The sequence below is a fragment of the Impatiens glandulifera genome, chromosome 3 (genome assembly GCF_907164915.1).
Source record: "Impatiens glandulifera chromosome 3, dImpGla2.1, whole genome shotgun sequence".
NCBI classification, from domain to species: Eukaryota; Viridiplantae; Streptophyta; class Magnoliopsida; order Ericales; family Balsaminaceae; genus Impatiens; species Impatiens glandulifera.
This window is the reverse complement of record NC_061864.1, coordinates 24612536-24625525: the sequence shown is the minus strand read 5'-3', so window position 1 is coordinate 24625525 and position 12990 is coordinate 24612536. Positions and strand designations below refer to the sequence as shown.

Genomic DNA, 12990 nt, shown 5'->3' with positions numbered 1-12990 from the left:
TTGGATCCAATATATGTATGCCCATTTTTTAGAATTTCATCTAGATTCGTCTCCTTGAATTGAAGAAAGTAGAGATCATGAATATTTGTAGAGATCTTCTCCAGTCCCTTTTCCTTCCAATATTTCATTAAAGCTTCTTTGGTGATTGAGAATGATACTCTGTTTTTCCCAATATAATTCTCTATCGCCACATTTTCTTATTTCTTTATGCACTTTTCTTATACTTCATTGGGCAGTTTAAATTCAAAAGGAGAATTAAGTACCTCCACTTTTGTTTTAACATCCTCCAAGAAGATTTTCCCTTTGTAGGAATGATTTTAAGATTTCTTTTCTGAATTTTTATTTCATACATCATTTACTTTCTAGGTAGAGTTACTCCTGATAGTACATGTCTTCCATTTAAAAGCCTTCATCAGCTCCCTCATTTTAGTCACTGACCAATTTATTATCTCTTCATATTATTCTTTCTTCAACAAATTTTAGTCATAAAAATAATAAATATTGAGTTGAATAATTATTCGTTGCTAATTATCTTTCTTTTTTTTTAATGCCAACAACTAGTATTAAGTACCCCTCACATTCAGACACATCCTTTAAATCTAAAATATTTGGTTTCTTATAACAATATATTACCGAATTACATCATTTAAATAATTAAAAAATAATTACTCAATATCTTCTATTTAAAATATATATTTATAATCATAATATTTTTTATTCAAATAATCACAAATGAACTTATTTGAATAACCTATATAAAATAAGGTTATATGGAGTTAGATAACCCTGGATTAAACAACCTTAATCTTTCATCAAAGTAAAATAGTCAAATCGCTCATGAGACGTTCGCGAGCTGCTCAATCAAAACTCGACTTAAGTTTGACGTTGACCGATTTCAAGTCGAATTTGAGTCAACTCGTTTTGTATTCGAGTCTAATTCGAGCTCATATAATATTTGTTAAATGATTTGTCGAGCTTTTTCGAGCCTGATAATATATAATATATAATATATTTTATTTATTTTAATATTAAAACTTAAAATTTCAAACAAATATTTCTTATTTACTCACGCTTTCTCTTCAAAATTCAGATGTAAGGCCAACAATACACATTATTATATCTTATTGTACAAAAGTTAAAAAGTAAAACCATTATTCCCTAAAACATTATCATATTTTACATAATTCTTCATTTTTACTATTTTTCTCACTCATTCACAATAGTTTCTTTATTTCTTTTATATTATTTCTCACTTATACTATTTTCTCACTCATTCACAAGAGTTATTCATTTCTTCATATTATTTATCACTTACCTTATTTCTCTCGCTCGTTCACAAGAGTTTGTTTTTATTTCCTCGTATTATCTCTCATTTATTCACAAGTGTAATATTCTCTTTGATCTCTAATAATTTTACTTTTAGATAACTTTAATTTTTTTTTGTTGTAAGAAAATTCGGCAACAAAGCCTTCAATAATAAAAAGATTGTTATATTGTTCAATCTCTATAACATAACTATGCAAGTAAGTAATGTTTTCATTTGTGTTTTTCAAATTTCGATATTACTAGTTTTAATGTTATTTATTATTTAATAAAATTTTGTTTGTTCTTCAACTTTTATTATATTATTTTTAATTATTAACTTAATTTTCGATTTTTATTTCGTACACATTTAAAACGTTTACAAATAGAATAGAATACATTATATTGTTTCTTAAATCGATTATTATCATTTGACAACCTGGTGATGGGGGTATTTAATGAAATACTTTTTAAGATAGTAATAAAGAATTTATTTGACTTAATTAAACTAATTATAAGCTTAAATTTACATTTTTTAAAAAGTTAAGACTTATTTAATTTTTTCACTACAAGTTCTTTGACTGGTTTCATCATTTTGAAGAAAAAAAAAATCTATCAAAAAGAAAGCCATGTCCCAAAATATAGAGGCCAGTCGTCTATTTCGTCACCTTCAACCTCCATGGATCGCTCGCTCGAGTATACAGAGGAGAGAGAGAGATATGGAGAGAGAGAGAGAGGGGAAGAAAGAAAGAAAGAGAGCGATTTTCGCTTACTACCACAAGGATGGTTTTGCATCTCTACTTCGGCACTCAACCAATTATGGGAAATCAACCGACGAGACATCGCCCAATTCGTCTCATTTCCCCCCTTTTCTCTTACCTATATTGTTTCCACCCACCTCTTTTCCCGGGGGGATTCTTTGATCGTGAATCTCTTTCTTCACGTTACATTTCCATTGATTTCTGCATGGAGAGTGATGGGTTGCAGTCCACCTGTTTGTCAAATTGTCTTCGCTAGATAATGGTAAGATTTATTTTAAAAATCATCTCTTTTACTTGAATTTGGATTTACCCAACATTTAATAACAAAATTTGAACTAGAATCGTTTAAATCCATATTTCTCGTTCTTATCATGGTGATTCTCAGAATTAAAACAGTTCATTATTATGAAGATGCCAAGCAAAACGAGATAGTTAATCATTAGGAACTCTAGTATGGATTACCAAGGAAAAGAATACGATAGACTCAGCAGTTCCTCTTACAGCAGTGATGTATTTGAACCAACAATGAACAGAATTGCTGAAGCTGAAGGTAAGGAATATCAATTACTTGGTAATATTTTTTCCTTTTTCTCACATTTCTTTACATCCCTCCTTCAATTCATTCCCATTAAATCCAGCTAAGCAGAGGACAGTTGTGATAGAGTGGATAAACAATATTATTCCTGGACAATACTTGCCAATTAATGCTACTAATGAGGAATTGAGAAATTTCTTGAGTGATGGGACTGTTCTATGCCGGATTTTGAATAGGTTGAGACCTGGATGTGTTGTCGAGGTTGGTAAACAATTTTTTATATTTTACTGCGATTGTTGAATTACTTCTGAGAGCTAATGTATGTTCTTCTCCCATATGATTTTACCTTTTAATAGGGTGGCAGTTCAGGGAGTTCTTTAGACTCACGGCATGAGAATATTAACAGATTTCTGGCTGCCATGGATGCAATGAGATTGCCTAGGTTTAAATTGTTTGATCTTGAGAAGGTACTACTTACATCATGAATGTTATGGTTAACCAATTTTCTTTTGGAAAAGCAATAAAAAAACAATAAACTTACTCATATGACTGGAAAAGAGACAAATAAACCAAGAAAAGCAAAAAAGGATATAAAAAAAGGCATTGCCATTCCATTCCATCTTATTTTCCTTGTGATTATGTAGGGGCAATAAGTCTTGAAGCAAATTTTATTCTCCGTGTCTTTGCTCTAACTTGTATTTTGTATATTGCAATATATCATATTCATATTCACATTCCATAATTGCTATTATGTTTTTCTTGGCATTCCAAACACTCATGCGTTTCTTTGAGTCAGATCTCATGAACAATTGGAGTAAAAGAGCATTATTTTGGAATTTTTTTTAATGTTTTCAGTCTGATTCTCTTCTTAATTCTTCCTCTTATATTCTGTCTCTTTTTGTTTTTTTACTTTGAACTTTCCAAGGGATCCATGAAACATGTCTTGGAGTGCCTTCTAACATTAAAAGCTCAATTTATGCCAAATTCGGGGACTCATATTGCTGGGTCAAACTTGAAAACCGGAAATGATGCTAGTACAAGATGGAAACTCTTGGCACAATGCTGTGGGGGAAAAGAAGGTACTGGTGAGCAACTGTCTCCTAAATTGTGTAGTCCCTCTGCATCTGGAGATGAGAGGCGGAGGGGTATATATGACTCCAAAGTTCGGCGTGCACTACGTAGTCCTGTTGTCTCAGGTCCATTTTATCCCTCGTTGTTCCTCCCTTCCTTATATATGTTTTTATGCTTATCCCTTTCTCTTACTTGCATAAACCTAGAGAAGGAACCCAAAAACCATTTATCGCCTTTTGTTGAGGTGTTATTGTTGTGTGTGCCATGATCCACTAGAGAGATAAGCTTAACGTCATGAGCAAATAGTTTTTTCTATTCTAATTGTGTAACACTTATAATATTGATACTACAAATGGAGAGTAAATATTAGGGTTTATAACTTAAGAAGGGAACTTAGCCCATATCCTACTTTGTATTATGCAGCATGTGTAAATTGTCTTCCAAATCTGGTCATCCTTTTTTCGAACTCTGCCAAATGTGGCACATTTTCTGTTTATCTCATTCCTATATTTGTATCACAAAAGTTGTTGGTGATTTTCCGGTCTCATCCAGAAACAAATCGGTTTCCAAATGAATCCATAGTTTGCAATTCTGTGAGCCACACAAATTTTTTGAGTTTGTATTTTTCATGCTGCAGAACCATCAGCTGCATTAATGCATCATGTGGGACACAAGTTCCATGAAGTGTTTCAGCTAAACCAAGGAAGCTATGTCGACCTCTCTCCTTCTAAAATTTCTGAAATAATGAAATCTAACAGCTTGGATGTACGATCTCAAATGCAACACTCAAACCATCTTTCAGTTCACTTTTTTTTCATCTTGTTTGATGCTCAACTTGGTAGTCAAATGAATTATCATATTTGCAGAATGCTCCAACTCAGTCGCTTTTAAGCGTAGCTAACGGCATCTTGAATGAAAGCAATGAGAGGAAAAATGGGGAAATGCCTCATGTATGTTAAACCAAGATTTTTGTGTGTAAAATTCACTATTTATTTCATTTTGTTTTTAATCATTCTACCACAGCGCGTGGCAGGGTTATTGAGGAAAGTCATTCAGGAGATTGAGAGGCGAATATCCGCTCAAGCAGAACATATAAAAACTGTAACATACTTTTGATTTAGAAAAAGAGAGTTAAATCTAACATTCGCATGATTTAACACATTCATCTTGTCTTTCCTTTCTTTTCACAGCAAAACAATCTTTTCAAAGCTCGTGAGGAGAAATATCAATCAAGGATAAGCGTACTTGAAGCTCTTGCAGCTGGAACCGGTGAAGAGACACAAGTGCAAACAGTAATATATCATGTTTAACAAAAAGAGTTGTGCTTTCTGTAAGATGGTGCTGATATATCATCATTCTTTTTCCTTTCCCCAACCCCTACAGGTTTCTAGGAATGCACCCCAGCAGGCAAAGGTATCCTTTTATATTGAGCCTATTTGTAAATTGTATTTTGTCACAATCTCCGGCACGATTGCGATCCTATTTAAAAAGTCGTCAAAGTTAAATTGAAAGTGATTACCTTTTTTCCCCTTCCGTTTGGTATAAGATTGTTTTCTCGATTATGATTTAAATTATAGTGTATTTTTGGTTTCATTTCGTAGAAATATTATTCTCTGGATTGTGATCTAGACTATTGTGTGATTTCTTTGCTTCATTTGGTATATATATAATTTTTTGAATCTTTTCTAGATCACTGTGATGTTTTTACTAACACAAGGAATGTACATTTTTAGGCTCATGATCAGAATCACAAATGTGATAACAAAGCCCATTATAATTTCCTATTTTAATATGTAATTTGATTATACACAGTTTGACATCTGAATTTTGTTAATACACGGTGGAGGTTGCATAGACACTAAATTTTATTTTATAATTGAACTGCTTGTATTAATAAATGAGATACACTAATGAAATTTGTAGAGTTAATTAATGGTGTTTGTGAATGTTGTAGTTTTATACTTTAATTTATTAATTACAAATTTATGAGAAAATTTAATCTATGTAGGATACTTGTTTTACATCAAAGGTGGAGATGAAGGAGATGGAGGAGAAGAAGAAATTGGAGGAGCTGGATGTAATTAGGTTGTTGAAAGAGAAGGAACAAATTACTAAAGAGGTTTTGGCCTTGACAAAAGAGAAGGAACATATTAGTCAGGAAAACTTCGCCTTGGCAAAGGAACTGGATGTCATTAAGTTGGTGAAAGAGAAGGATCAGATCAGTCAAAAAAACATGGTATTGACAAAAGAACTCGATGTTGTTAGGTTGGTAAATGAGAAGGAACAGATCAGTCACGAAGTTTTGGAATTGACAAAAGAGAAGGAAAAGATCAGTCTAGAAAACTTGACATTGACAAAAGAGAAGATACAAGTCAGTCAAGAAAACTTGGCATTAACAATAGAGAAGGAAAAGATTAGTCAAGAGAACTTGGCATTGACAAAAGACAAAGAACAAATCAGTCGAGAAAATTTAGCCTTAGCGAAGGAACTGGATGTCGTTCGGTTGGCGAAAGAGAAGGAACATGGCAGTGCAGAAGTTTTAGCATTGACAAAAGAGAAAGAACATATTAGTACAGAAATATTGGCTTTGTCAAATGAACGGGATGTTGTTAGGCTGGGGAAAGAGAAGGAGCATATTAGTGAAGATGTTTTGGCATTGACAAAAGAGAAGGAACGGATAAGTGAAGAAGTTTTGGCATTGACAAAAAAGAAGGAACTTGGAAATGCAGAAATTTTGAAATTGACAATAGAGAAGGAACATATTAGTACTGAAATCTCGGCTTTGTCAAAGGAATTAGATGTTGTGAAGTTGGGAAAGGGGAAGGATTTGACAAGTGAAGAAGTTTTGGCATTGACAAAAGAGAAGGAGTTGATCAGTGCAGAAGTTTTGAAATTGACAAAAGAGAAGGAACACAACAGTGCAGAAATTTTGAAATTGACTAAAGAGAAGGAGCGTATTAGTACTGAAATCTTGTCATTGTCAAAAGAATTGGATGCTGTTAAGTCGGGGAAAGAGAAGGATTCAACAAGTGGAGAATTAACATTGACAAGAGAAAAGGAATTGATCAGTGAAGAAGTTTTAGCATTGAAAAAAGAGAAGGAACATATTAGTCAAGAAAAATTGGCCTTGGTAAAAGAGAAGGAAAAGTCCGATCAAGAAATTTTGGCCTTGAAGCAAGATCTAGAAAAAGCTAGAAACACCAACCAACAATATTCAGTCGAAATAAAAAATGAAGCCAAGGGAGCCCAACAAGAGCTTGAGGAAAAATTGAAAAATGCCGAGCATGCCAAGCAAGAGCTCGAGGAAAGATTAAAAAAAACCGAGAGCGCCAAGCAAGAGCTAGAGGAAAGATGGAAAGAAGCCGAGGGTTCCAAGAAAGATGTCGAGGAAAGAACCAAAGGTTCCAATCTAGAGCTCGAGAAAAGGTTGGAAGAAACCAAAGCTTCCAAGCAAGAGTTTGAGGAAATGTTGAAAAAAGCCGAGAGTGCCAAGCAAGAGCTCGAGGGAAGATTAAAAAAATCCGAGAGCGCCAAGCAAGAGCTCGAGGGAAAATTGAAAGATTCCGAGGGTTCCAAGAAAGATGTAGAAGAAAGAACCAAAGGTTCCAATCAAGAGCTTGAGGAAAGGTTGAAAGAAACCAAAGCTTCTAAGCAAGAGTTCGAGGAAATGTTGAAAAAGGCCGAGAGTGCCAAGCAAGAGCTCGAGGAAAGATTGAAAGAAGCCGAGGAAAGGACCAAAGGTTCCAAGCAAGAGCTCGATGAAAGGTTGAAAGAATCCAAAGCTTCCAAGCAAGAAGTCGAGGAAAGATTGAAAAAAGCCGAGGGTGCCAAGAAAGAGCTCGAGGAAAGATTGAAAGAAGTCGAGGGTGCCAAGAAAGTGCTCGAGGAAAGGTTGAGTGAAACCAAAGCTTCCAAGCAAGAGCTTGAGGAAAGGTTAAAAGAAACAAATGCTTCCAAGCAAGAGCTGGAGGAAAGGTTGAATGAAACCAAAGCTTCTAAGCAAGAACTGGAGGACAGGTTGAATGAAACCAAAGCTTCCAAGCAAGAGCTCGAGGAAAAGTTAAAAGAAACCAAAACTTCCAAGGAAGAGCTCGAGGAAAAGTTAAAAGAAACCAAAGCTTCCAAGGAAGAGCTCGAGGAAAAGTTAAAAGAAACCAAAGCTTCCAAGGAAGAGCTCGAAGAAAGGTTGAAAGAAACCAAAACTGCCAAGCAAGAGCTAGAGGAAAAATTGAGAGAAAACACGAATCTGTTGTCAGAATCCAGGAAGAGGATTAATGAGGTCGAGGCATATTCTGAATCAAGAGATCAGCAATGGAAGAAGAAACAACACATATCTCAAATACTTACGGAGTTCCAGATTGGCGTTCTGCGGGTTTGCATTTTGACTTTATTATTCTTGGAACTTGCATTTTTAACAACTGAGGTCCTTTATCTTATTTGTATAATATTCCCAACTTGTCCAGGACATAAAGTGTGCTTCTGTGACAATCAAACAAGACCTTTCTACAACTCAAAACACTTACACAGAGGAATTTCTACGTTTAGGTAGCTTTTTCAGCATCTTTTAGTTTATAAGTGTAATTGATATTCCAATGAGATTAAATTTGAACCCTTCAGGGAAAACTGTGAAGGTTTTGATAGATGCATCACAAAACTATCACGCGGTCCTTGCTGATAACAGAAAGCTGCATAATGAGGTTCAAGAGCTAAAAGGTATTTGCTGATTTAATTAGTATGATCTATTATGTATATAGTTTATGCTTTAACATGTTAAAAATTATGCATCTTCTTTGTTAGGTAATATTAGAGTTTATTGCCGTGTAAGGCCATTCATTCCCGGACAGAAAGCAAAAGATTCGATAGTTGACTATGTTGGGGAATTTGGAGAACTTGGTGTATTAAATCCTGCAAAACCAGGAAAAGATGGTCAGCGTGTATTCAAGTTTAACAAGGTTTATAGTACAGATGCAACTCAAGGTCTTAATACACTTCATTCATTATTGTATTCTTGATTTACATAAACATTGTCTTTCTTAACCATTCAAGCACTATTGTTCAAATGATTGCTTGCAGTGCAAGTATATTCTGATATTCAACCTTTGATAAGATCAGTACTAGATGGATTCAATGTATGTATATTTGCGTATGGCCAGACTGGCTCGGGAAAAACATATACAATGGTATAAGTCCCCGTCTTTACATTTTAAAAAAGTTCTGTACTATATTGCTTTGTAATTCATTTAAGGTAGCTTATCCGTGTGATGCAGACTGGTCCTGATGGAGCATCCGAAGCTGATAGAGGAGTCAATTACAGATCGTTGGATGATTTATTTCAAATTTCTCAAACTAGAAATACTTCCTTTTCTTATGAAATTGGGGTTCAAATGGTTGAGATATACAATGAGCAAGTGCGCGATTTGCTATCAAATGACGCTGGCTCGAAGAAATATCCTTTATTTTTTTGCTTAAACAGAAGAAATATCCTTTTGAATGCAAATATTGTGTATGTTTGTTTATATTATGTTTTCTGTGGCCCGATTCAATATCGTTTTTTCCTTGACTTTGCTCACTCTTGCAGTCTTGTCTACTCCCCAAGCTAATGGTTTAGCAGTTCCTGATGCCAGCATGCATATAGTTAAAGCTGCTAATAATGTGTTAGAGTTTATGCAAACTGGGTTAAATAACAGGGCTAAAAGTGCCACTAGCATGAACGAAAGAAGTAGTCGTTCACACAGGTTTATTTTTAAACTTGTTTTCACTGTGAAAACTTTTTAACTTTGTAAATGAAAATGTGAAATATCTATTATATCTCAGCATTCTCTCTATACACTCTCGTGGGACGGATCTGAAGAGTGGATCTTTGTTACGCGGTTCTCTCCATTTAGTGGATCTTGCAGGAAGCGAGAGAATAGATCGATCTGAGGCAACTGGAGATAGACTTAAAGAAGCCCAACATATAAACAAATCTTTGGCTGCTTTAGGTGATGTTATATTTGCTTTGGCACAAAAGAGTGCTCATGTTCCATATAGGAACAGCAAGCTTACTCAAGTCCTTCAAAGCTCTCTAGGTAACTTAACTTGAGATGCAATTAGTATCCTTTTTTTATGCAGTAATCTTTTGAGTAACTTGACGATGTTGAAAACAAAATTAAATTTAGATATTTTTTAATATTTAATGAAACAGGTGGTCATGCGAAGACACTCATGTTTGTGCAGCTTAATCCGGAGGGGATTTCTTATACTGAAAGTATGAGCACATTGAAATTTGCTGAAAGGGTTTCTGGGGTTGAGTTGGGAGGTGCAAAGAGTACCAAAGATGGAAAGGATGTCAAAGAGTTGATGGATCAGGTGCTCTATTTTTCTCTTGGTTGTCATTTCATTCAAAAGACATCTAGAAGGCATAGAAAGTACAATAGAAACTTGAAAGAAACAAAACAACACAATAAGTGAAAAAACAAAGAACAAGCTTCTTCATACTCATCCACTCATCCTCTATCATTGCCTAAGATTGTTTAATGAGTTCCCAACACATTCCACACCAATGCCTTGTTTGATCTGGGGTTATTTAAATAACCAGGTAGTTATTTTCAAATAATTCCATTTGATGTAGGTTATGAAAAACCAGGTTATTTGAGTAAAATGACATTAGGGGTATAAACAACTGAATAATTAATATGTATATTAAAAAAAAAGAAGGTATTTTGGTTAATGATCTGAAGGATGAGTAGATTGTTGATGTTTTATTGTGTTAAAGAAGTCACATTTAATCAATTACTAGAAGTCATGTGACTTCTTTAACATATTGGATTATTTTGAAATAATCCCAAATAACCTACATCAACCTTTTGTCCACGGACTTGAGAAGGTAGGTTAAGGGAAGAGTTTTTTAATTTGCTAACAGCTCCTTCCTTACCATTAGAGGAACACACATTCCTCGCATTCCAAACCAACCACCAAATGATAATATAGGGATTGCGAATCAATTATTATTCAGTGGTTGCTTTCCTCCACTCAATCCATTGCTGCCAAAAACATGCAATTGAACTCGCCAGAACCGGAGCATACTCAATAAATCCATTTCTTTTTGCAAATGAACAACGATTCCTCTTTAGTATGACAAAGAATGATAACACTAGCATTCCATACCTTTTTAATCTCTGCTCTCAACACAAGAATATGTTTTTTATAGTTCAACTTTTAATTGAGGAGAAAAATAGATGATAAGTTCTCCCATTGTCAATCCAGATTACATCTCTTAAACTGACAATATCAAAGAAGGACGAGGAAATTGCTCGGCTAGGAGTAGGTAAAGACAAAGCATCGGCTAGGAGTAAATAACAAAGACAAAAGTGAGAAGTGTAGCTCCCGTCTCAACTAGGTATGAATGATTATATCCTTGTTCTTCATAAAACCTATTAGAAAGGAAAAATAATCTGATGATATATTGCTTCTTCACTTATACAGGTAGTGATGGACTGCTTTGAATTGTACATGGTTCTGAAAGATTGGAGTTCGTTCCATCATAGGATATGTAGATTAGAAAATTAAGGTAACAGTTTTCTTAACATGTTTTACTAGTCTTCTTTCTCATTTAGCTCTCTGTCCCAAATTTATTCTGTACATCATTCCCTTCAAACTTTTTGTTGTTTATACCAGAAAAAAGATTAACATAGTTGTTGATAACCAGTTTATTGTAAATGTAAATGTTGTTTGATATGCATAACTATGAAATATGAATGAATGACTGACTATATATGTACACTAGTTTAGCATTTTTCATATATATATATATATATATATATATATATATATATATATATATATATATATATATATATATATATATATATATATATATATATATATATATATATATATATATATATATATATATATATATATTTATTTATTTATTTAGTTTAACGTGCTCTATGCCAAAAAAAGAAATCCTCAGTATATTTAAATTTAAATATAATATAATGACTCAGTCCAATTTTATTGATATATTTTTTTACATACTAAATAAATTTTAGATGAATAGTGAATAAATAGAAATTAAGAGAATTTTAATTAAATTTATATATATATATATATATATATATATATATATATATTAATATTAGAAATTAATTAATTAAAATAATTAATAATTAAATAATTAACTGACTGTCTCATTATAGGCGGGGCGGTATAGGATCGCCTACTGCCTAGACCCGTCATTTAGAACACCGTTAATAACTAACATGTAATTTTTAATGATCACCAGCCACTTGCTGAAAGTTATTAATGGCGTTTTATTTGTCCTTCCGGCTATTTGTTGAAATAGGGATGAATCATCCCTATTGATGTAGAAGAAACAATCATCATTGTAAGATGATCCTTTCACTATTTGAATCAGTCGAAATGATCGGTTGTAGGCTGTATTCCATCTTTAATAAATCAAAGATGGGACTGCATCATTATCCCTCCAGCGATCGCGGCGAAAAGATGGTGGCGATCAAAACAACATCGTTTCATGCACTTTAGCGCATTCCGTCAACGGTCCGTCCAACGCCGTTGGCGTTTGGGCGATCCGTAGCGATTCGGATCTGATACTTCTCGGGCACGTGCGTCTTCAGTTGCAGGGCTACGCGGGCGCGTCTAGAGCGTTGGATGAAAATCTAGTGTTCATGTGATGGTTGTTGCTTTAGTTGTAGCCATTCTAAAGAATTTCGGCTACATTACATAATTTGTTTTTTATTTAAAATTTTAAGGGATTGTTTGAAATTGTTTTTCCTTTCACCCTTTTGCCTTTAATTTTAATCTTTTTAAATACATGACATATAAAAATAAATATTGCAAATATTGTACCCATTTATTTTATTTTATTTTTTTACATATTTTAGGGTTAAATAAATAATTTTAGGGATGAAATGGGTACCTAATTTCATTTTAAATTATTTATTTTAATCTCTTGATTTTTTTAAAAATTATTTTAAGATAAATGAGTACAACATTTATCCCAATTTTTTTTTTTGGTCATTTTCCTTAATTAATTAGGCTTTAATTATCATAATAATTAATCTAATTAATTGTTTTAATTGGTTTTTGGTCTTGAGGTTAATTATTTGTATTTTAATTGTACAAAAATAAATCAAAATAATTATTTTAATTTTATAAATTAGTGTGTAAATTTTTAGTTCTTACAACCGATAATTCACGTTAAGCGACAATGCTCAAAACAAATCTGGTGGACCGTTCTCATCGAGATATATAATTCTTGCCAGATAAGTTTGACTCACATATTTGTCTCTTTAAATACATTAATATAATGAGTTATAA

The 12990-nt window shown here is 33.2% G+C and overlaps 1 protein-coding gene across 2 annotated transcripts; it reads left to right on the top strand.

Annotated features, from left to right (window-relative positions):
• Positions 1-1884: 1884 nt before the first annotated feature.
• LOC124930981 (kinesin-like protein KIN-14K) lies at positions 1885-11440 on the top strand. 2 transcript variants are annotated; one of them, XM_047471358.1, is made up of 21 exons: positions 1885-2325; positions 2449-2613; positions 2702-2859; positions 2955-3065; positions 3524-3794; positions 4307-4434; positions 4536-4619; positions 4693-4770; positions 4860-4961; positions 5053-5082; positions 5678-8041; positions 8133-8214; positions 8287-8382; positions 8467-8646; positions 8743-8849; positions 8937-9115; positions 9240-9404; positions 9484-9737; positions 9854-10017; positions 10915-11047; positions 11134-11440. In XM_047471358.1, exons 2-20 carry the CDS (start codon positions 2517-2519, stop codon positions 11005-11007), a joined length of 4743 nt encoding a protein of 1580 aa, XP_047327314.1. In that variant the 5' UTR covers positions 1885-2325; positions 2449-2516; the 3' UTR covers positions 11008-11047; positions 11134-11440. The 2 variants fall into 2 exon arrangements, with proteins under 2 accessions (XP_047327314.1, XP_047327315.1); XM_047471359.1 differs by lacking the exons at positions 9484-9737; positions 9854-10017; positions 10915-11047; positions 11134-11440 and having other exon boundaries at positions 8937-9147; positions 9240-9398.
• Positions 11441-12990: the final 1550 nt, after the last annotated feature.